Source organism: Takifugu flavidus, chromosome 5, assembly GCF_003711565.1.
Source record: "Takifugu flavidus isolate HTHZ2018 chromosome 5, ASM371156v2, whole genome shotgun sequence".
In the NCBI taxonomy this organism is placed as follows: Eukaryota; Metazoa; Chordata; class Actinopteri; order Tetraodontiformes; family Tetraodontidae; genus Takifugu; species Takifugu flavidus.
Genome location: NC_079524.1, coordinates 15,396,498 through 15,421,045, shown reverse-complemented (window position 1 = coordinate 15,421,045; position 24,548 = coordinate 15,396,498). Strand labels below are relative to the sequence as shown.

At 39.3% G+C, this 24,548-nt stretch overlaps 1 protein-coding gene across 9 annotated transcripts in view; it reads left to right on the top strand.

The window, feature by feature from the left end:
• Positions 1 to 24,548, top strand: part of ncor2 (nuclear receptor corepressor 2) — a 68,097-nt gene that overhangs the window by 8,421 nt on the left and 35,128 nt on the right. For 8 of the 9 annotated variants that reach the window (XM_057031949.1, XM_057031946.1, XM_057031945.1 and 5 more), the window contains exons 2-9: positions 4,785 to 4,980; positions 5,660 to 5,775; positions 10,397 to 10,592; positions 14,241 to 14,423; positions 18,363 to 18,476; positions 20,296 to 20,352; positions 21,069 to 21,121; positions 23,691 to 23,757. In XM_057031949.1, the coding sequence (XP_056887929.1) occupies positions 4,876 to 4,980; positions 5,660 to 5,775; positions 10,397 to 10,592; positions 14,241 to 14,423; positions 18,363 to 18,476; positions 20,296 to 20,352; positions 21,069 to 21,121; positions 23,691 to 23,757 (891 nt within the window). In that variant the 5' untranslated portion in view covers positions 4,785 to 4,875. The remainder of the gene's footprint in view (positions 1 to 4,784; positions 4,981 to 5,659; positions 5,776 to 10,396; positions 10,593 to 14,240; positions 14,424 to 18,362; positions 18,477 to 20,295; positions 20,353 to 21,068; positions 21,122 to 23,690; positions 23,758 to 24,548) is intronic. The other variant, XM_057031944.1, reaches the window with a different exon arrangement.

The following is a 24,548-nucleotide window of genomic DNA, read 5'->3' as shown; positions in this document are numbered from 1 at the left end:
CTGAAAGCTGGATGCTGTTATAAAACATGTTATAAACCTTGTGACAACTTGAGACAACAGCGCTGCCAAAAATGCAAATATATTTCTATTCCTTGTTGGCAGAAGTCCATGTTTGTGTTAGAATACTGGAAGGGCTGAAAATGCTGTAGGATATGTGCGTCGCCGATGTTTGGCGATATAACTTTGTGAAGACGCACCCCATGTGACCACTAACCTACAATCTTTACCATTTGCAGTAATGGTTCAGCAGATGTCTGATTTACTGATGGATTTTCACGGAAGTGAGTGGAATCAGCAGCACAAGCGCAGAATGGTAACGTCACATTGCTACCATTACGCCTGGTCCTGCTCAAGGTTTCTTCCTGTTAAAGGGGAGTTTTTCCTCGCCACCGTTGCTTGTTGGGGGTCAGGCCCTGGGATCCTCTTAAGCTCTTAGAGACAATTTTGATTGTAACAGACGCTATATAAATAAAGATCGAGTTGAGTTGATAAAAATGTATTGCGTATGCGGTGTGACGTCAGCACTGTCACTCAAAACAACGGCCTACCTGTTGACATGGCGATGGCTGCATTTGAGAGAAGTCCCACTTTGTGTCTCTATTCAGAATTCACTGTTTTATTCCGACTACAGTATATAGGTTTTACGTTGTCCATGCATCCATTTTGTAAACAATACTGTATTGTAGTACACATTTGTGGAAAAGCAGAGAGTGGGTGTATAGAAATATACACTTAACAAGTGCTAGTCGTGCCATTAAGTCTCTATGACACATAGTCAGTTCAATGGGGAGATGACAAGGCTTCTAGTGCTGTATATTTCTATGCGTGGGCATACTGTTCAGGCAACATGAGTGGTAGTGAGGTGAGACACAAGTTAGAGAAGCCAGTGTTGCAGAGTCGTGCAATTCTGCAGGATGATGTTTTGGTGTGGAGAGAAGGAAAAATGTGGCTTCCTCACGACGGACATGTTTCACCACCTGAGAAACAAGCAGCCAGTGCAATTTTTTGAGCGCACTGCGGCAACTCGGGCAAAGACACTGAGCCAACCCATGTATTTCTGGATTCTATAGCCACCTTTTAGTTTGTTTATTTAAGAAAACGATGCAAAAAATTGTGTTTTGATGTCGCTTTGGGTCCTCACATGCTCATCGGACTTTGGCACAATTAATATGTCTGTATTTCAGACAATGTCTGTATATTTCAGGTGTGTGTGTGTGTTTGTGAGTGTGAGAGCGGGACACCCTTGCCAAAAATCACGTGTATGCATAAAGGGGAAGCTTAGATCCACCAACCTATGTTTCATCTGTTGAAATGGTTGTTGCGTAAACTGAGCCTTATGACCAGTGTGCGCTGTGTGGTTTTGGGCCGCCTCTTACTATTGGACCTAAAGCTTTGCTGCCAGCATAAACAGCTTTGACAATTAACATTTTTCCATATATCACGAGCACAATTTTGTCCGTATCACCCATTTTTTTTTGTGTTCGTCTCTTTTCCAAAGAAAAAAAGATGTTGAGTTCTTGGTAAGAACATGTCTCTCACACTCCCAAGTAAGTCTATTCAAAGATGTAAGGATTTGATAAGTATGTGTGTCAGGAGAATTAGCCCGCCGTTTGAAGCTCCCCTTCTCTGCTCCGTTTGGCAGCCTGGAAGCCGTCTGAATGCCTGTGCTAGTATTTCCACAGCCATTCCTAAAATGGAGAGAGAAGGTGGGTAGTAAAGGGGGGGTTGGGGGCTAAGAGGATGAAATATTGGCTTGCACAGTTGAAGGCTGAGGCCCGCTGTTCTCTGAGCATTAAGCGAAAGCAGAGGAGAGGGAGAAGAAGTGCTGTAGTGGGAGAGCAAGGTGACTGAGTTCATTCTCAATTCTGGCAGTGAGCCACGGTCTTGCCTGTGGGTGTCTGTAGCAGTGCCAGTTCATGTGTTTAGTTTCTCGTCTGGAAGGCCCCATTTTCCTCAGAGTTTATGTCAACGCTCGCCTATTGTGTCCACTCTCTCATCTTGCATCTTTTTTGTGTCCTGTGTTGATCTTGTGACCATCTTCAATCTTGTTTTTCCATCTTTCCCAGGGGATTCTCTGTCTGGATGGCCATCAAAGTGAGCCTTCCATGAGCACTGGCTTCTCTCAGGCCTGTTATTATGCCTTTGTTTATACATGCACACTGTGTCAATACCATAAAGTTATATTCATTTAGTATTTCATCAGCATCTACTCCAACACTTCTGGAGTTGTAGGTTCATGTCAGTTCAGTTTCTGGAAAACACTTGGAGTCTTAGTTTACACTGCTTGGCATAAAAGAAAAGTCACAGGTTGGTGTTTGACTATGTTTTTCTGTGTTGTGGACTCTCTGAACCAGCATTTATAGAGCAGCTCTATTGCCAGAATCCTGGGCAGTGTTCAGCTGTTTGTAATAAAGCTTCTTGCATAACTAAATCAAATGATGCTTTGTGATTCAGAAGAAAGGGTAGATGGTGGCCCCCATTATAATGGTAGCACATGGCAAGATGAATCTAAAATCACCAATCAATTTATCATTCAGTCTAATTTAAGATCGTGTTGATTTTTTTCCCAGTCAAATAAATATATTATAGTGAGTTTACACTCAACTCATTATTTTTATTTGGCATATGTAATGGCTAGAAAATTGATGTCACAATGATTAATTACTCCTTTTTGGAATGGAGCATCTGTGGATTGGTTTGGCTCAAAGGAAGCTCATTTTGCTTTGTGCTTTGTAAGTTTCAAGCCAAGAGCCAGATTTGGGGCATTATTGGTAAGACATTTACAAAAATAGCAGGAGCCCTGATTGGATGTAGAGAGTCATAGATATATGAGTGTGTCCAATATTAATAAAAATAATATCTGTGTGATTATTAGTGAAAATTGTGGGGGGAAGTGGTGGTATGAAGTGGTATTATTAGTTTCAAGTATTATTTCTTATAGTATGCAGTAGTAAGGAGGCAACCTGATCTGGAATCAGCTGTAAATATTTGATGTGATTAATTTTAGACCAGGCTGTGTTGGCTCTGATCACCTAGAGTTGGTTAGCTGTAGCTTCAGAATGATCTTACGATGTAGCGCTTTGTTTGCCCAGAAGAAACAGCATTTCACACTTGGAGATTTAAAGGTGCCTTCTGCAAGTGGTGTGTATAAAACAATGAATGGGAATGATATTGTTACATTAATAAACTGAAAATTCGTCCAGTGTTAGACACGACTGAGGCTTGCCGCGTCGATGAGATGGCGTCTCACGCGAGGGTGCCGCTGATGGAAAAGCTTGGCAGATGCATTTGCATTACAATTAGATGTGTCAAAGGACGCCCATATTCTGGCGTCTGTGTGCAACTAGTTCTGAAATTTTGAAATTGATTGATGTTTTATTCAGAGAATATTGGCCGAAATGTGTCTTACTGTGTACTGATGGTGAAAGAGCCCTGTCTGGTTTAAAAAGTAGACTAAATGCTGTTTGATGAGGCTCTGTGAGTGCTTTGGATGCAATGGATGTTCTGCCGGGAGTCACTTACTACCAAAGACATTAGTGCTGAATTGACAGATGTCATAGATTTGGTCATCAATGTACTTCAGGAGAATGTCTCCTCTCTAATCTATGTGCTGCTGAGGGAGAACATGCACTTCTCCACCATTCTGAGGTTTAATGACTTTCACATGGAACAATTTTGTCACGTGTGTTGGCTCAACAAACCAGAAAGTTTTTTTGCAAGGGCGTTACACACGTGCCATTCAGCTGTATGACAAAATGGACGGGTTCCTCAGAAAAATCAGAAGGTGGAGGGAGCATTGTGGGGGAGGGAATATTTTCCATGGCTCCTTCAGTACAGGGATGATTGCACAGTATGTTGGGGCCCCAAGCAAAAATTCACAGGGAGCCCCCACATTGGACCAATTAATAAGGTAACGTCAGCAAAAAGTGGTGAAATGCAAACATTTTTAATTAGACTTAAAATACGTACAGCACAAATGTGTCTCTTTTTTATATCACAGTTTAAGCTAGACTCAGCAGTTTCTTGCCCTTTTTACTCTTTTTTCTTCTTTCTCTTTGCTTTCTCTGTGATAACTCTTCTGCATTTTCTTTCACTCTCTTTTTCATCAAGCAGTCCTGCAGCTCGTTTGCAAACTACATCCGGGCATGCACGTAACACTTATTTGCTTTTATCGAGGTATTTTTTCCCTAGGTAAGTTTAGGAATGTTTTGCTCATAACTGCAGCTGCCCTGGCCAATCAAAGGCAGAGGAGGTCAGGTCATCGTGCCTTAACCATCGTAGAGGGAAAGAATCAGCGAGGGGAGTGTGTAATGGGACGCTCTTAAGGAGGTCTGCTACTGTCGCTGCAGATTTGCACTGCATATATTGTCACTACAGAATACTTACTATTGAACTTTGGTCAACACAAGGAGCCATCCCCATCAGTGGATCACCTGGGAGATTTTGCTGTGCTGGCTGTAACGCACGTCATTTTTGTGCACTCAGGCGCTTGAGGGTCAGTTTAGGAACCAATTTTCTGAGGCTTACTCTGGGTGTAGCAATGGAATGAAGAGAACTGGACAAAAAATGTAGTTTGATTGCTTTGCGGCGCTTTCGCGTTCAGTTTGAACCTGCCGTCATTCTCCGCCACCAGTGTATGAATGTGTGTGAATTGGTCAACACGTTCTTGTAGTCTGCTCTTAGTGGTCAAAATGACAGAAAATTACCAGATATTAATTAGTAAACAGTTGTGGTGTTCATATGATGGAGTTGTTAAAGCCTTTCTCTTTCTTTTCTCTCTACAGTTTGCTGGCTAAGGAAAATAACCAATAATGCACAGCGTCTGTTCAGGAGCCACACCCACTTCCTGTTTATAGAGGAAGCGGCAGTGCCACCATGTCCTCTCATCCCCAATCTGTGCCAACGACCCGGAGGACTGTGGAGGCTCGGCATCTTCCAAACCCCGCCTCTCTCCCACTTCAGCTGCAACGGGCACACACAGTAAGAACTTACTACAGTGACTCTTCTTTTGAGGTGAAGCCATTTAAGCTGTTTTATTGGATTTGTAGGTTTGGCTCTGTCTGCTTGGTGATATTTGGTAAACAAGGTATTACTTTGAACCCATGCAGAGCTTGACCTCGGGGGCCCCAATGGAGCTTTCCCAACACACAGGTTATAGTGTTGTGCACACAAAGGTGCTCCCTCATTAGATGTTTCAGTTGAAAGTTCATGTTGTCATTGTATGGTTCCATTAAGGTCTCTCCTATTATTTTCATGATTGTGTACATACCACAGACAAAGCTGTCTGTGTTTCAAAGAGGGGCCAGAGGCTTGTGCAGGGATTTGTTCAGTGACCCCAAGTATTTGTAAAACTATTTGTTCCAGTATGGCAGCAGAAGTAAAAACATAACTTGCAGGATCCCCGCAGCTGCACCCGTGGTCAATCCAACCAATTCCTCTTCTTACATTTAGGAGGACATGGGGGTTGACAGGCTGTATCCCTGCTGTTGATTTACTGAGATGTACGTCTCCAGTAGGGTCAATGGTTGTTGTCTGACAAGGAAGTGGGAGGAGTCTGTGCCATGATAGCTGGCAGGAGAGGGGAAATACAAAATGTATTATTTACTTATAAAAGGAGGATGACCAGGTCTGTACTGACAAAATGTTTATTTTTTTCCAGGATGTGGGACTGGTTGACTACCACTCTCATCATGTCAGAGACTACAGCTCCCACTTGGCTCAACCACACCGCAGACGGCCTTCTCTGCTCTCAGAGTTTCAGCCTGGAAATGAAAGGTTAGTGCACTATGCTGGTTAGTGCCCTGAATTATTTTGGGCGTCATGTTAAGATCATTTTTCTCAATTAATTCACAGGATATCGACTGTTGAGCTGTTGCCATTTAAATGATTCTGAAATCACTGTGCGTGAAAATGTCAATGCTGTGTCAATGCATGCCATGTTAAATATCATTGTTCTGCCAAAGCTCGTGGTTGTTTAACTCTACTTGTGTAATCCTTATATAATTGAGATCCAAAAGCTGTTCTTCTGTAATGCTATTTTTAACACCACTGCTGGGAAATGGAGCTTATGCAGTTTTACTATCTTCAGTAGAGCAATGGGCAGCCAGGCAGAGCATTGTTTTATTATAATTTGTCTCTTGAGGTTCAGGTTTTGTGCCAACCAAAATTCTTCATTATCAATCTGGCTCTGCTGATTTGTGGAGGAATTTTGCATCATGTACTGTAATTTCCAGACTATAAGCCGCTACTTTTTTTCTGCACTTTAAACACTGCGGCTTATTCTACGGTGCGGCTTATTTATGTTTTTTTTTGTGGCGCACTATCACAAGTATTGTGAATCAGTCATTTTTACTAACCCTCATCAACAAGGAAAATACTAGAAGAAAAGCATATGATGCGGCTTTTAAGTTAAAAGCGATCACTCTGGCAGTTGAAGAAGGAAATTGAGCTGCCGTGCATAATCTTGGCGTACATTACGGTAATCAATGGCGAGAAGTTGGAAGAACTGATCCAAAGCAAAAAGGCGACAAAAGCTTTTAGACATAAACATCGCAGGTGGCCCGAGCTTGAAAACGTTCTGGAAGACTGGGTCAACACACAGAACAGGCGGCCACGGTGTTTCCGCTGTACAAATCAGACGGAAGGCAAAAGCAATCGCCACCGCGATGAAAATAGAAGATTTTAGAGGTGGGCCATCGGGTTTTTAGATTGTTCATTGTTTGAGTAAAAAAGCATAAACAACCTAATTTGTGTGTAGCTGATACAAACGTATATTTCAAGGTTGCTGCATTACAGACACCGTTAGGAAAAAAAAGCATTTACCGGTACAATATATTTATGTTGCTAAGCGGATTAAATTAAATGAAAAGTTAAAAAATCCTGACGTGATAAAAATTGGATTTAAGGTCTCTGTATAAGCATACAAGTGAAAAGAGTGGCTGTTGTTTCTTACCTGTCTGTCACTCGTCAGTGTGACGGTCATCTCTTACGGTAATAAAAACATATACCGGTACTGAATGTTTTCAATCTAATTTTTCATATTACTACGTGGGATACCTGCGGCTTAAAATCCGGTGCGGCTTGTATAAGTACAAAATTGATTTTCTTTCTAAAATTAGATTATGCGGCTTATATGCGTATATGCTTAAATGCTTATAATCAGGTGCGCTCTGTACTCCAGAAATTACGGTACATAGGATAACAGGATAAATCAAAAGATCATTTATACATGTTTTCAATTTAGTTGAATTCCTGAATTACGTAATATAGAGTCTTGAGTGAAATGTTTTTACCAACCCAGAAAGTCGTCGAAAGAGTGTGTTGGCGTGACTTTTGGCTGATGTGATCGCTACTTTCGATACATTCGATGTTTTGCATTTTATACAATTTTTAAGATTGGCTATAATAAATCTTGTAATTCACTGATCCGATCAGTGACATTATTGTCGTTTTAAAACCCTTTGCAGATTCACCCTTTGCATAGAATGTGGCCAGCTTGTGTTTTATCTGCCCCTTTTCACCACACCAACATGGTTGTTTGCTAATGACTTGGCAAACTCATGATTTAAGCTTCAAGCAGCTTTGTCACAAACTAGCGTCAAACTTGAAACATAAATGCGAAAAAAAGGGAAAAGACACACTCAACACAATGAGAAATGATAGTTTTGCTTTCAACAAAGCAAAATAGAAACCCATCATTAGTTTCAATGTGTTTTTTATGTCTTAGTTCTGAGAACAGTCGTATGTGACGTACAATAAAATTTTTGAATATTAAATATGACTGATACAAATGTTAAAGTAACTTAATTACATTACAGTACTTTAATTACAGTACATTAAGTTGTTCCACCCATTATTTCTGTCAGGTTATTTTGGTTTGCCTTGATTAAGTGTTTGACTTCTATCCGAGCAGTTTTGAATATTTACCGGTATATACTGTATTGTGAATCTTGTAAATTTACTTATTTTCTCTTATGTTCTACGGACCCTGCAATGGAGTCTCAAATAAAGAATTGAATGAATGAGTGAAAGCCCTCTACAGGTCACTGATGTTGAACCGTTTCACCTCAGCCAGCTTGGGGAAAAAATGTCAAAGCTTGTCAAAAAGGCTTGAGAATTCTTGTTTTGATACTTGGTGAAAGAGACACAAATGTATACAGTAAATGAACAAGCAATTTAAACAGACATATTGCTCCCTTGCCTGATAAGATAGTGATTAGTATACAATTTAATACTGGGATTTAAGATAATACAAACATGATTATTGGTGCCAAAAATTCAAATGATGTAATCGGTTGTACTTTTGCTGTGCCAATAACTCATGCTGTTGTTTTACTCAACTACTTGCTGCCGTGATACCCAATGGTGCATTGCATTCTGGGGCCAACAACATCTGATTATTGTTCGGGACGCACTCTACAATCTGCACTCATGATTTATTTCTTTTCGTCTTTGGGTGTACAGTATTTTCCAATTGAGTTGTATCATTCAGACAGAGGAGCTGATTTTGGTAAAGTACAAGTGGAATTACAGGTTGAAAATGAGTTCAAGCTTAGCTAGCGATTAGTAAATGAATCCACTAACTAATGTGGATTAAAATATGCAGCCAAGCAATAAGTAAATTGATCATGTGAATCTAAATTTGTAGCTTTTACATAATTCAAGGAGAAAAACAACCCAGACTGGTGATACGAACATGATAAACGTATGTCCTAAGAACCATCAGAAAAAGAATAACATATAAATAAGCTCAATGAGACAGCTCTGCTTCCATTTATACGTTTATCATTCATCTGCTCCACGGATATTGTGAACATAAAGGAACCTTTACGTTCCTTCATTATCTTAAATGGACCATTATATATTTGGATGCAAGAAAGTGAACAGATTTACAGAGTTCCAAGACACTGAGCGAATAAAACCGTGTGTCCTTGTGCTGGTAGTTAAAAAGAACATTTTAAAGTTTAGATATGGTGGTTTTCTTCTAACTATACAAAAAGACTTTGATGGGTGTCACTGCCGTATGAATGTATACCTCTCCATAGAGGTGAACATATTGCTGGTGTTCAGCTCTTTGCAATCTCTGTGACTATTGAAAAATGATTAACAGTTTGACGATGTATATAGTGTTATCGTTTAATGTACAGTCAATTCTGTCAGTCATTTAGCTCTTGGAATTCTCCCCACAAGGAGAGAATTCGCACCGGAGGTTTTGTCTGTGACCACCGAGACACCAGGGTATCTTCAATGTACTGCACATCTGTCTGTGTGCAGGATCTCTGTAACTGCTGTATCGTGGTCCTGGACCTGTAAGAAAATATTGGCTCGTGAATCATTATGCTGTCTGTTGTCCAGTCACCCTTTTTCTCCAGACAATTCCCCTCCAGGGATCAGATTATTCTGCACAATCACAAGAGGGACAGAGAGGGAGAGGGAGGGATGGGAACAGGAGGGGGCTAGAGTTGATGTGATTATGTAAGTCCCAGCTCTCTGTTTAGATTAGGAAGTGCACATGAATCAATAAATGAATGAATGAGTGAGGAAAAAAACATGTGCAATAGGAACCATCGCAATTGGTATCTGTGCAATTTTGATACATCTTACTGATGTCACAGTCACACATCTTCAGTTTGTTTCTTTTAGATCCAAGGACATGTAATAAAAAGGTAGTGCCTTTTCCTTCCAACACCTAATAGACCAAGATGATCTGTGCATCTGTACTCTCCTAGATTGATGAACACACACACACACATACACATGCACACACACGCACACACACACACAGCAAAAAAGAAGAAAAGATCAATTTGCACGTGGTCTCATAAAATGTGCTGCTAAAATGGGCAACACGCAGGCTCACCACCAACCACTTGTGTCCTCGTGACCAGATCACAGTTTAGCATGTTGTTTCCACTTCACTGCTGATTTTTTTTTTACTCTCCTGGCTTTTTAGAACAATCCTGGTTAAATAATCAAAACAAGTATAGCTATATTAAAGACATAAAATCATGGTGGTGACATAAAATCACCATATTTTTTACCCATTTCCTGGCCTGGTTTTGAGGAAATTATTTTCCTCTGTGATTGCGTAACCGGAAAATACAGATTTAGATCATCCTCATTTAAAATGCAGTTAAAATTGTAATAATGTCATTTTTAACATCCTCATACCTCCTAAGCCAGCAACATCACGTGGAGTTTACAGCATTGAACTCATTTTAATTATTTGTATAAAATATTTTCAGTGATAATTTTGACAGAATCCACAACTGTGAGGGTGGTAGTTTATTTTCAGAAAATATTCTTCTTCTTAAAGGATAAAAATTGTCACAGCAGGAAAAAAAACTTGTGCATATTTCATGTCTGTCGCTAAATATTATTGTTTCCTCAAAATTAGGTATTGTTTCTGTTGCAGAGGACAAGAGCAACACATCCGTTATGAGCACATATACCTGCCAGAGGCCAGTGGCCAACCAGAGGTGGAGTATGCTGAGATCAAACGACCACGGTTAGAGATCCCGCCAGAGTCTTTGATGAGGCCATCCAGCCACCGGCCTCCGCTGCCTCTAGGAGTGTCTGAAGATTTAACTAAGGTTAGTGTGTTGAACAAATTGCACGTACACTATAACAATGATGAAATGTAGACAGATTTGTCATGTTTTTAAATACATTTGGAACCCAAAGCTCACTTTTATGTAAAATTTTAAATACAATTTGTATCATTTATGCCTGTATGTTTTATTCTATTTTACCTTTTTGTTGTGATATATAATAATAATAATGTCATTAATAGTATCATGAGTTTGCCAAGATTACAGAAACTCATTATATATTGATTTTAAACGTGTTTGCATTTTAAAGTATATTTAAATTCTAATTTATTATAAACAGAGTGGAGACTTCTGCCAAGCGACTGATATCCCCACATATTGTGACCTGCACACTGTACAGTATATATAGTAATGCAGTAATACAGAAGTAATACAGGGTTACATAACATAGTAGGTTGATGTCCCTTCGCTTTAATCATCACACATTATCTTTGGTAGATCAGAATTCCCTCCAGAATCCACAACAAAGTTGTAGCATGTCATTCGTCATACGTGAGCATTAGAATAGGGTTAGGAGCTGTGAAACAGCAATTAATAAATAATCGAGGCGACCGAGAAAGACTGAAAGATGGTGAGACTTGAGCTCTATAGTAATTCAGTTGATGAAGGGATGTTCCTGACATAAGAAGTTCTCAAGCAGCCAAAACAGACAGCCAAGGAATAGTAAACAGACGCAACAATAACAAAGATTACATAAAATAACACTGTGTCTTTAAAGTGACACGGGAAATATTTCAGAAATTCCCCTCAAAGCACAGCAGACTGGAAACCTGTTATGCAAGTTCGGTCAGATACAATCACTTTGTGAACACACTGTTCGGCAAATGATTGTGGGGTGCAAGAGCCGATAAAATGTTAATACAGACAAAACAAGTCAAAGAGCAAATAGGAAATGCACATAAAGGGGAAAATGAAAAAGGTCAAATCCAGGCATAAACATATAAATGTAGAGTAGGTTGTGGGTCTTCTGAGCTGGTTTCCTAACCCATGACAAAATCAACATGGAAAAGATGTTGCACACTGGGTATGACTGAAAATCGGATGGTTGCTGTGGCTTCTGCAGGCACACTTGTGCTGGAGCAGCTGCAGATGTTGTGTCTTAGTCCACAAATACTTTACAATCAACCTTTAGCTTGAGCCTATGGTAGACCGACAAGATGGTGGGATAAATTTTTCCTACATTTCAGATTTAACCCTTTTCTTTGCAGGGTCTTTGGCTTAAACATTGTAAAGATCAGCCATAAAATCCAAAGACAATGGTGTGGCTGCTGACAGGTTTAGCTGGCCTTTTTCTTTTTGTGACCAGAAGATTCTGCTTCATGATGGTAATAATGTATATAATGTAAAGTATAAAGGTAATGTGAAACAGAGTCTGTTTTATATAACTTTAGACTAGAAAACATAACCTCAATGTCAAATGCAAAACTGAGGAGCCAATCCACTGAGATGCAATAGAAAATGTTGACACACACATCTGGAGTCGTGTTGCATTGGTATGTTCCGAATGCGACTGGGGTCATGGAGGACGTATATAAGCCATAAGATATTCTGGACCCAGGGCTAAGCTGTTGAACTATGACCTTTTCATACCATCTTACAGATGTAGTTGCAGCTAATGGGTCGCTCTGCTCAGTACTTCAGTCCTACATGATTTAACCAGTGCATAATATCAGGAGAAATTATTTTCCAAAGGTTTAGCAACCTTCTGTTTTCCGAGACATTACTTGATTGATGAAAAAAATACACATTTGTTAAAACGTGGAAGCAAGTTTTAACATTTTAGTGCATGGTCTAATTGCTGTAAGGTGCATACTATTTTGTGCAATATATGTGCTTCCTTTGGACACCAGTTGAAAAGGTGTGCCCTTAAACTTCAGACACAGATGTAGGTAGAATTTCTTAACCCTCAACCTTATTGTTTTCTCTATACAGTGGTTACCTCTGTCAGGGAGGTTTACCTCTGGCAAAGTTATGTGCGCCAGCGTTTGAGTTTATGTCTTCCGTTTGACAACATAACTCAAGAAGTTGTGACTGGATTTTACGGAAATTTTCAGGAAATGTTGATAATGGGCCAAAGAAGATCCCATTAAATTATGATGTTCTGGATAGGAGGCTGATGATCAAAGCTAAGGGGCAACCTGATATATTACTAGTGCCTATAATGCTGCTTGTTTTTAAGTTGAACAACGTTCATTGTAGGAAGACAACTCAACTCTGTCTGAGTGTCTTAAGTCTCAAATCGGAATCAAAGTCTATAATCTGCCGTCTCAATCGGCAATCCTTTCACAGAGGCTACCCCTCCAAAAGAAGACAACCTATCTATGGTCATAGACAACCTCATGGAAGGTATTCCAATTAATTGGAGTAGTTTTGGGTGTAACTCTAAATAGGTGGAAAAATGACCTGCTTGGCAGTTCTGCGGGCTCTGTTTTGAGGATCAACACACTATATTTTATAAATAAAAGTTTTAAGCAGGATTTAGGTTCCGGTGTTAACATGCGTATTTGACAGAGGATTCTTGGAATCTACTAGTCTTTTTTATTTTTTTATAGCATTTGAAATATTGTCAAAATGTTCCTGAAACAATTTTCTGAAAAGTTTTTAGTCAAAAGTTAATCTCTGACATTCTCTGCAATCAACAATTCCATCACATGTTTATGGGACTAGATTACAACCTGCTTGGTGCAGATTAGCCAGTTACCTAACCTTCATGCCAGGCGCTTTAAATCAATGAAGGGCAGATCCACAGTCGCACTCACAGTGTCGACTAAGATCGTTGAAGGCTTTAATACATGCAGCGAATGTACAAGAGCATTACAGATATGGAGGAACAGGCTGTGGAATGAGTGGGTTGTCTCTTAGCGTTTGTATAATTCAGTGTGTGTTGTTACATAAGCACTCAATCCTTCTATGGGAACAGATTACGTTAAATTGTCTTATCGTGTGACCAAGCAGACTTTTTTAGGATTTTGCAAAACGCAAGCCAATCAGAATCCAGAGTGTCCACGAGACAAATGCAAGACATGAGTAGTAATTTGTTTTTATGTCCCAAGTTTTGGCTGGGAAGTTGACCTGGTTAGAGGTCTTAGCAGGAAACCAATTTATCCAAACATTTAAGTTGGACTTTGTTCCTCATCATCATTTCAAGCATTATGGAGTTATTTAAAATACATTTACAGAGAATTATTATTAAAAAATCCATCTAATATTAAAATAAAATGGTCTCCATCGGTGGTTACAAAATTGTTACAGATTCAGATGGTATAGATTGGTTTTAGTCTCTATTCTCCCCATCTGCCTCCCACCAGTTGTATTTTTAGTCCAAGGCATTTGCTAACACATAAAGCACAATAAAAGCATGCAAAATATCGTTACAGTGAGTCGCTTTGTCCACAGCACGTTGTGCAAGTCTGCTATAGTGATTTTAAGATCAACTAAATACGCATAAAACTGTAGAGATTGGATGTATAGTTTGGAAAAATAAACATATTTTACATTTCCCACACCGAATATTAAATAGGGCAGAGGCCATGTTTTACCTCAACACAAGATATGGACTGTGTATGGGTGACATCATGTTGTGATACACTGTTATAAAAAAAAAAAAAACAAACTTCTAATCCTTTGCAGGATCGTGGAAGTGCCATGGGGAAACTGGAGCCAATCTCCCCTGTGAGTCCAGTCCACATGGATCCTGATTTGGATTTGGTGCCAGCTCGCTTTTCAAAGGAGGAGCTGATACAGAACATGGACCGAGTAGACAGAGAGATCACCATGGTGGAGCAGCAGATCTCCAAGCTTCGCAAGAAACAGGTCAGCACACCAAAGCATCTGCTCAAAACTGTGTTTGCTTGGAGAGAAATTCAACAGTGTTGCCCTTTAAGACACCCCCACACACACGTAACCCTGTTACATATTACACACACCAGCATGTCTGTTTTGTTTTCTGTCCTTTATTCTGTACCATATGTTTTTTTTTAAAAAGGAAATGAAAAACCCAAACTAAATCAAAACTTGCACCTACAAGTTTCTATGAACAACAGTGCAACTACAGTGGAATTTAACAAGCAAGGTCAAATCCAAGAAGCCTTGTTGGAATGTTGTACTGTCATTCCTTCTCTGCTGCTGGACACGTCTGTAGAAATTGAAATGTTGGCTGAGCGAAACGGAAGATTAATAGACTCCGGGAAAATCCTGATAAGGTAGAATTATGTTGAAATGTGAAAACCGTCACTCTATTCATGTTACTGAAAGCTGTGTTGTGGCAGTCACCAGTGTGAGCGTGCATGTGCGTGTCTGTGCTGCACAGCAGAGGAGGAAAAGCTGATTAACTGTGGCTGTGACTTGACATGGTCTGTAATGCCGGCACACCTAGAAAAAAGAGATCTGTTTAATATGAATGCCATGCACATTTTGTCTGTAGACATTTCAGATTCTTAACGTTTTAGAGCGGCCTCTAAGAAAAGCCCGTGCGTGACATGCATGTAGATGTCTACATCTGCCAGGACTGGCAACCTTGATATGAGAGAAAGATTTTTTTTCCCCCTCATACCCAGTTCTGTATACACATTCCTCCAGGCAGCTGCATTTCCTTTTCTACTCTCCTCTCCTCTCTTTGGCTTTTTATTTAGAAAGTAGGTTAAAAATATATAAGGCTATAAATAACGGCTTCCCTGCGGGAGGAGAGGGATTATGGTGGTGGTTTTGTGACTGCTTAAACCACTTGCATTCCTGCAGCATAGTCTCCCCTTTTGGCTGCTTGCCATATTTAGAGGAAGGTCTCATGGCTAGATTCACTCTCTACCTTCTCATTGCACTCTGCAGTATAAAAGAAATCACTAACTTTGAGTTAATTCCTCAGTTATTTCCACATATGTCGTATCAAACACAAGATGGAGCTGCACTTGCATTAGTCTGTTATTATTGTTGTTATTTTTTTTATTGTTATTACTGTTGTGAATAGCGGTGGACAGCAAATTCATTGAATCTTGAATTCATCACATGCAAATATTTGGGTGTTGAGGGATGAGCAGTACGCTTGTTACCTAAAAATAATTTAACTACATTAGGTTCATTTAAATATACTGAGTTAAGTTGTGCCCATTATTACTATCAAATTATATGGCCTCTAGAGGTCATTGATGTTGTCTTAAGTCTTTAAATGCAAAAAAAGTAACATTTCCATTGCAATTCTGTGATATATTTCTATATAGAAACATCTGAAATTCCTCATGAGAGCGATGAAAACTTTCACTCTGTTGTAATTCAGGTGTTTCTATTATCCATTTCTTATTGCGCTATTTAGGTTTTGTGCTTTTTTTGAGAGAAATGGAAACAGCTTATGAGGTAAATTTGGCTGTTTTTTAAAACAGTTACATTAATAGTTTTATTTGCATCATCACGAGTTTCCCCATCAATACATTTATTCTTGCTAATGAAGGCAAAATATTTCTGTTTCCTTTTTAACTTAGTTTTTTTTAATGGCGTTTGGCCCCCAGACAGACATTCCTGTTTTGTATTGCCGTGTCAGTTGTTTAAGTCAGTGTTTTTCTTACACTGCTCAGTCAATTTTTGGAAACAATGCTCTATTTTTTTAACATATTTCAATGCCTTCTCTTCACTCTCCTGCAACATTCACACTAGGTTTTTATGGGTATTTTTACAGAGTGACTTTCTGGTAGTATTAAAACATCTGGACTAATTAGGTGTTACTGTAAAACTGTATTTAAGGAAATGTGTCAGAACTTGTGAATGGGTGGGATCTAAGGTTTATTTTACAGCCTGCTTGTGCCCTGTCAACCAAGCCCTGGATGACTGGTCTATTTTGTTTTTACTCTTATCCATTTGAAAGTGAGAATGAACATGGATTGCGTTGCGTTTCTTTTGCCAGAGGCCTGTAGTGGTGCAGAGGAAGCTATCTACCTCTGCTCTCATGTATACTCGAAGCCTCCCATGACATGCAGAGTGTGTGTGTGTGTTTGCTTTAACTGTAGTTTATCTGTGTGCACATCACTCGATGACACTTGGCCCACAGAGAGCATGATTCAGCTGAATGCACATTTATATCTGAGCATTTACAGTAAAATTAGAAGACTAAATGCTGTACAAAGTCTTTAATTACAGTACAGATTCAGACATACGTGGAAAGGCTTTTTTAGTTTCTGATAGATGCAGCAGCAAATGCCATCTGTTATTGCAGGTTTTGTTCTTTTTTTGTGTTGGATAGAAGATATTTTAATTATTATACATTATCATTGTTTTGGATTGCGGATTGCCAATCCACTGTACTGCTTTTTATCTTGGGTTGTTTAGTCTATAGCAGTTTTGAAATAAAGGAACAGTAGAACCCAAACAGGTCTGACATCAGCTGCTCGCAGCCTCTACTTGATCTCTCGGTCCATTTATCTTCTCCTGAGTGTGTGTTTAATAGGAAGGATTTTTTTAACTGTCTCAAGTGTAATTACTTTTGCCTAAACATGTTTAATTTGGAACCGTCTTGTTAATTTTTCACATTACACATTTTTTGTACTGCTGACACAAAAACACAAAAAAAACTTTGAGCAATATCTCAGTTCACTTTTATATAACTTTAAGAGCAGAACTTCTCAACCCCGCTGAAAGGTCTCATGTTATACAATAAGACAAACCTGTGTTTTATATTTTTGTATAATTTGAAATATTGTTAAGCACAAAGTGATTATTTCTTGTAAAGGCTTGCTAATGTCATCTCTGCAAACAAACAATTGCCCAAATGTGAGCCCACATTTCTTGGTAACCTTATTGTGGGAAGAGTTTGGCACCAGCTGTCAACATACTGGCCACATCTGCACCTTGTCAGATTTGCAATACTTGAACCATTTCCACAGAACTGATGAGGATGTCACCCTCAGTAAGCAGTTAGATAATGTCCTCATATTTATATGTACCATCTTCTTTGTCCCTCAATCTGTGTTTTTATCTTTCTAAATTGCGATATGATAGGAAGTACATGTCTGCTCAAAGGCAGTCTCCAGTATCTACAGCTTATCACCATGATTTAACTGCCTGGACCTTTCTTGAAATCATGTTGAGCTGCAGCAACTCTAGAGGGATTATTAAACTGTATTTCTACAGTAAATCGATCTGCTGCACATTAATGGATTGTTAGTCCACAGGTTTAGTTGAATATTTGAGGCCTTCACAAGTGTGTACACTCATTTGATACATTTATCAGACATTCAATAAATGAAAAGAATGCTTAAAGGAATCGACTTAATAGATCTGTCCCAGCCTTGGGAGTATTTTAATGTCGGCACCATTTATTATTCTAGAAGTGTCGAGCATTTGACTGTGTGTGTTCTGGGGACAAACACTTTTTTCTTGGTTTGATTGATTTACCTGATGACCCATAACACTGCTTTATTGGCTTGAATTATACATCTAGGATTACCTCTCTTAAGACTGCTGAAAATTCCCACTAGTCTAAGATAACAGCCATTCGTGAGCGCCTCAGATTTTTCTTCTCCCTATTACATGTGCAGCGTCAGAGCAGGCATTGAGCCTGTTTAAGGTCTATTGCAATGAGTCTGTGATTTACCAGGCATGAGGGATTGGTGGCTATTACTGATAATGGCAGTCTCATCTCTGCTGTGGGGAATGATGCTACCAAAAACTCCGCAACTCAAGAAAATGAATACTTGTAGTAGACAAACGAGGGTTTGTCTATAAAAGCCTTGATGCCTTTTAACCGTCTGATTTGTCTGTTGTTTGCAGCAACAGCTGGAGGAAGAGGCAGCAAAGCCCCACGAGCCAGAACGACCAATATCTCCACCACCGAGTGAGGCTAAGCACCGCAGCCTGGTCCAGATCATCTATGATGAAAACCGGGTAAGTTGAATATGTTTGTGCATGGCTTTTATTGTTTTTCACCACAGCTCAGTGTGGTTCCTGCTGTCATGTTCATTCACCTGGTTTGATGCATCAGAAAGGCTGTCAGCAAAAGCAGGGATTTTCCACAGACTGTTCATCTCCTACCTGGGCCTTGGAGCAAAAGCACACATCTTGCCTAAAGCAATATGCAAATAAAGGTCAAAGCAGATATGAATCTAAGGCGCGCACATCCTCAAAACCAGGTTTTGGATTAATCAGCTTTATTTGCTGATAATTTCTTTAGTATAATTAGCTAAGGTAGAATGATGTATATGCAGAACTGTTCATCACCTGACACTGCATTTAAAGCACAGTGGTGTTATTCTTGGTGCTTTAAGTCCCTCTAGTGGTGGAATGTACGAGAGCATAGAAGCATGTAAAATAGAAAATCCGACTCCATTCAGTCACTATTCATTCACTCTCAGTGACTCATGCCTGAAAACGAAGTCATTTTCAGCCTTATCAGGTAGGAGGACATAGCTTTTGCTCATTTCAAACCACTTATTTCTGTAATTTTCATGTTTCTGAAGTTATCAACACTGCGTATCTGCTGTTGTTGTGTATTCACATGTGTGGTCAATCAAACCTCTTAATAGAGGTAGGTGCTCTCGTGTGTTTATAGATCACATTGGTTGATATATAAACACTTTTCATTTTTCATATAATTTCTTTCAAATTTACTTGAATTTTTGTGTCAGATAATGGGGAAAATGTGCCATTTAAAAGCGAAACCATTCCATTTGGCTTCTTGCACAGCTATGTGACCCAGTTGGCAGCCTGGATGAGCTTCATTTGTGTGCGTGAGCTCTTCTGGGGTTTTACATCAAAGTCTGTTAGTGTGAGCTAAACTTTAGGAGTTTGTGCAAAGCACCTCCTGTGTTACTGTCACAGTGAAGCCAAAGTAGGGGGGTGAGATGGTTGGTGTATACTGATAAAGGTTGACACGCACACGCACACACACAGCTGCAGGTAGCAGCTTGAAACATTTTCTTGCTGGATGTCCATCCACCCTTGCTGTGACTGCGCCAGTGTCACCAATTAAATGAACTGAGACAGGAAGCAGGAGAGCATGTGTCATTTCACCAAAGAGAATCTGGTAAATCTGGTTAAAAATGACAGGGAGACTCCTCCACCTCCACCTTAAATATGTATGGATGTGAATGGGTGGAGCTACAGTGAGGGCACCCGTGTCCATGCTCCAGTCACCTTTCCTCGCCACCTTTAGTGGTCGCTCCAGGAGGTGGGTTGTGGTGTTGAGTTTGTTTTACAATTTACATCCATTCCCGATCCTTCCTCTTTAAAATTTTAATTCTTCACCCAAGCTTGTCCTCAAAAAATGTGAATGTTTTTCATGTTTACACATGATCAGAAACCATTTTCCTTTTGGAAACAGGTTTCTACGTTTAACGTATAAGGTTAAAATAAGCACAAACGCTGTATACATCCCAGTCTTTGACTTTTTTGTTTTCTCCCACTCACTATGTGTTCCACTCCCACGTGTTTTCATGCCTCCTGCTCCCCCCCTTTTTTCAGAGGAGGTGAGTAATCTTTTTCTGTTGTTCTACCAGAGAGGGAGCTCAGGGAAGTAGCTTTGGTCGAGCTTCACTTAAACGCTCTTGCACCCATTTCTTCATCCTTCCATTCATCCAACTATTTATCCATCATCTATCCATCCATCCATCCAGTGACCAAGTGGGCTGGCTCCCTGTGTTGCCATGGTGATTGGCAAAGGTGCAGGAAGATAGCTCATGCACTCCTTCTTGTTTTTCATTCCTAGAAAAAGGCAGAAGAAGCTCATAGGATACTGGAGGGACTGGGACCTAGGGTAGAGCTGGTGAGTGAAAGCTTTTCTTTTTTTATTAATTTCATTAATTTGAATGATGCCACGGATGATGAAGAAACTACGTCCGAGATGATTATTTACCCCGTAGTTTAATTATTGAACCCTAGATACGAAAGCAGTCACATCAATTAGTCACTAGTTTACTCCTTTTTAGTTCAGAATTTTCTTTATTTATTTTTGCTGTAATCATCTGTTTAGATTTTTTTCATTGAAGATGATGGTTGACATAATCTTGTCTTTAAATTGCATCCCAATTTCTGAACTGATTAAAACCATAGATAAAAATAACCTAAAATAAGTACTGTTTTAAATGAATGCTTTTCTTTTTTCCTCTGCTTCATTAAACAAACCTTTGGGTTTTAGATTGACCGCAATTCTTCTAACATCCTTAAGCCTTAATCTGGCACGTCTTGAAATGAGTTTTCTTTGCATTAATATACTCCATGTTCCCATTTTCTGTAAGTAATATCAAAGACACTTAATCTGCTATTTTTTAAATCTGTCTGAGCTTCTATCTTTCACACATGAGTATTAAATTACCTGTTGATCCCAGGATCTCCTGCCACCTTTGCAGAGGAAAAAATTATTTCTTTGAATTAGTTCTTATTCCTTATCCTTCTGGAAGAATTTAAATTCCTCATTTATTTTTATAAATGGGACCGAGTGGGAACATTTAATTGATTGGTGTCTTCCTTCTTATGTTTCAGCCTCTGTACAACCAGCCTTCTGATACCAAGCAGTACCATGAGAACATTAAAATGTGAGTCTTCTACACACTGATGCATTCATAAACAGGCCAGTGATGTGTAAATTGCTCAAGATTTTACAGGTTTCACAAGCACTTGGTACGCATTTATTACTGTATAGTAAGTGAAGTAGATCAAACATGAGACGGGGCTCTTCAGATCTTTGTAATGTATAAGGATTTTTTTGTTGTTTAATCTGTGAAGCATTTTTCTCTTCTCACCACCTCCACAAACAGGACAGATGTGAACTTGTCATAATGTAAAGTAGAATTTATTTGGTCATCTTAGTAGCAACAGCTGTCAATATGGTATCACAAGATAAATAGATACAATTCATAAACATTAACATACATGTCACATATCTAATAATGAAAAAGAATCTGCTACGCAAAATAGCTGTTGCGTCACGTAACAATATGAAGAATTGAAGTCAGACATCAAATTATGAATAACATTCATGCAAAAATGTGCTCAAGTATGACTGAAATTTCCCATTGAAACATGGGCAACACTTGCACAATCATTTCTTTAGTTTCTGTTTTGTAAACTACAGAAAATAAATGCATAAGTCTGGAATTGGTTCATTTAATGTTTCTATGTAAACCAGGAAACTGTAGGTGGTGTGATGAATTGGAAAAATCACTCAAAATTTGGGTTTGATTTTTTTTTTTTTTTTTTATGGGTCTGTCCCTCTGCTAGTCACCTCTTGATATACCTATATGTACTTTGTATATATGAACAAGGTTGAAAGTCATGAATACAGCTTGAAATTTTAAAACTCTGTATGAGGACATATTGCAAATAATGGATCTAGATTTAAGTTTATGGAGGTGTTTTGCTAAATAAAAGCCCAGAGCAGAACAAATGAACCTTTGAAGAAGCATGTACCCATGTCTGTTCCCACTCTCTGATTATTTTTTTCTGTCTTTTAAAAAATCAATAGTAGCACTTCTCCCTGCCTTTGACCTGAAAAACCCTGCGGTGCAGCTGAAGTGACAAAGATAACATTTTATTAATCAGTGGGGAATGTGACCTTCCAAGTGACAGATTAAGCTTCCAGAATAAATTTCAGTTTGGCAGCAGAGCAAGATACAAGCAGAGTGGCTGCTTAAAGAGAATACTGGCTCTGACCTTTATGGGAAGCACTGTGATTGGCTGGTTCTTGACCAGACTTTTTAAAAGTTTGGCTTCCCCACATGTGTTTTCCAGCCAGAAATCAAGTTTGTGCATTTGAGTTTATTGAGCTGTGGCATGTAAGGACAGACGTGTGTGTCTGCGTGCCATGTTAACTGGTTGAATCAGATATAGAGAATCATATAGCAGGGCTATTCAGCTATATATGCCGGGGGGCACATTTCTAGAAAGCTAGGAGTTTGTGGGCTGGACATTTCTCAGATATTTTTTAAAAATTCTCATTATGAATATGAATATGCGATTAAAAACCTTATTTTCTGTCGGCAAAATACTCTCATAAAATTTAGATGCAATGTTTCTCAAAGAAACATAGACCCGGGGGTAGAGATAGTACAGCATTTATAGGACATAGACAGGAATCACAGGTTTTTTTTATTGATCCAAATATCATTGGAGACTGGTATTTAATGCGATAAGTTAATAATAGACATAATTGTGTAATCTGTATGGAGATCTGTATGTAAAAACATTTTTAGATGCCCCAGGTTGAGCTGATTGGCATTGATAGCGAGTTGATACATGAAACCAGCTGGACTCTCACTTGATTGTCCATTACCACCTCCTTGACAGCAGCTAGCCTGTACTCTTACTGCGTCGGCATCTTCTTTTTCCTAAGGATAAATGCCACTCAGACGATGCTGCTGTCGCTTTCTTAGGAGAAGAGCATCAGCGGCTGTACACAGCACTGTTATTCTCGTAGTTTTCAGTTAAAGTTTGGGGTTTTTTGCTGGTGCCCATCCAAACCCAGCGGATAATTGTCATCGTTGCTGGAATGCTTCGATTTTAGGTGCTTCTGAAGATTACATTCCTTGGCAAGGGAGATGCATTCAGTGCACAGCAAACACATCGGCCTAACCGGGACAGTTTCAATGAACACATTCTTCATCGTCCAGTCGGTGTTAAATTGGCGATTTTCTGCATCATTTTTTCTTTTCTTTAGTGGCGGTGCCATGCCACCTTTTGTTTCGAGTCTGGTCTCATGTTGGCTAGTTACAAAAGCTTTCAAAGCAGCACTATCAAAGTAGTTTCAATGGGCTGTTACACATTGTGCATTCATTGTTGGCGGTTTTAGGATCCAACAATTTCCATAGTTACAGATAGGAGAAATTTTGGATTTACTATAGTTATTTAAAAATAGAATAAATAATAGTATTTTGGACCCACAGGCGGGCCAGTCCGAATTGATTGGCAGGCTGGAACTGGCCCGCAGGCAGCCAGTTGAATAGATCTGTTATATAATATACTACAAAGCACTCTGTAAAAGAAGTAGAATTGTAGAATTGCTCTGATATTGTTCGTCTTCATTTTGGAATGGTACATTTCTCACATGGTTCAGTTGCTGTTTGGCAATTTTTCACTCTTCTTGTACTGTTTCTTTACTGCCCTCAGAAACCAGGCGATGAGGAAGAAGCTCATCCTATACTTCAAGAGGAGAAATCATGCTCGGAAGCAGTGGGTAAGTGGAGAGCCGCACATTTTTGACTCTCTGCTGGGACCCAGGCCATGACAGATGACTGGTGTGAAACTGGGCCAGCTGCTCCTTCAACTCTGGAGCCATTTTCTGCCCTAAAACTGAACAGAAGAAGATCCGTTGACAGCACTGCTCCCACAGAAGGGAAAACAGAAAGCATCTCTAACAAAGAATTATTTTAAAAATAGAAATTATAAGAGAACCTCCAGTTAAGTTACTGGCAGTCCAGCACAGGCTGGACATGAGCACACGAGTGGAGGAAGCAGCTACTCATGGACATGGACAGCATGTGATCTGGCATCACCTTGTGCTTTAAGGGCCCTCAGTCATGAGCCACTGGGTTTAATGCTGGTTTACAATCAGTGTGGGTATACTTAGAAATGGTCATCTGTTCCTTTCAGCTTTTTTCACCAAAAAGAATATTTAGAAGTGTAACGAAGCTAAAATTAGACGGTAAAAATAGATCTCCTCAGTTACACCTTCCACTTTTTGTTAGGCTGTGGCCTTGTAAAATATAAAAAAAAAATCATAGTTGATTGTCAAAGAGGAAAGTGGATTTAAAGATGTTATACTGAAAGAGCAACTGAAATAGTTCTTGCTACTTAACTGAAGCACTATTGACAGCAATTACAGCTACCTAAATAAATGTAAAATATAATGATACATTTTCTGTCTGTTCTGTTTATCTTCAAAGTCTATACTTCCATAGATATGAGTTTAGATCATCTCAACAGCCCTTGAGGAAATGTTGGAGGGTTTGTAATCAGGCTGAGTAT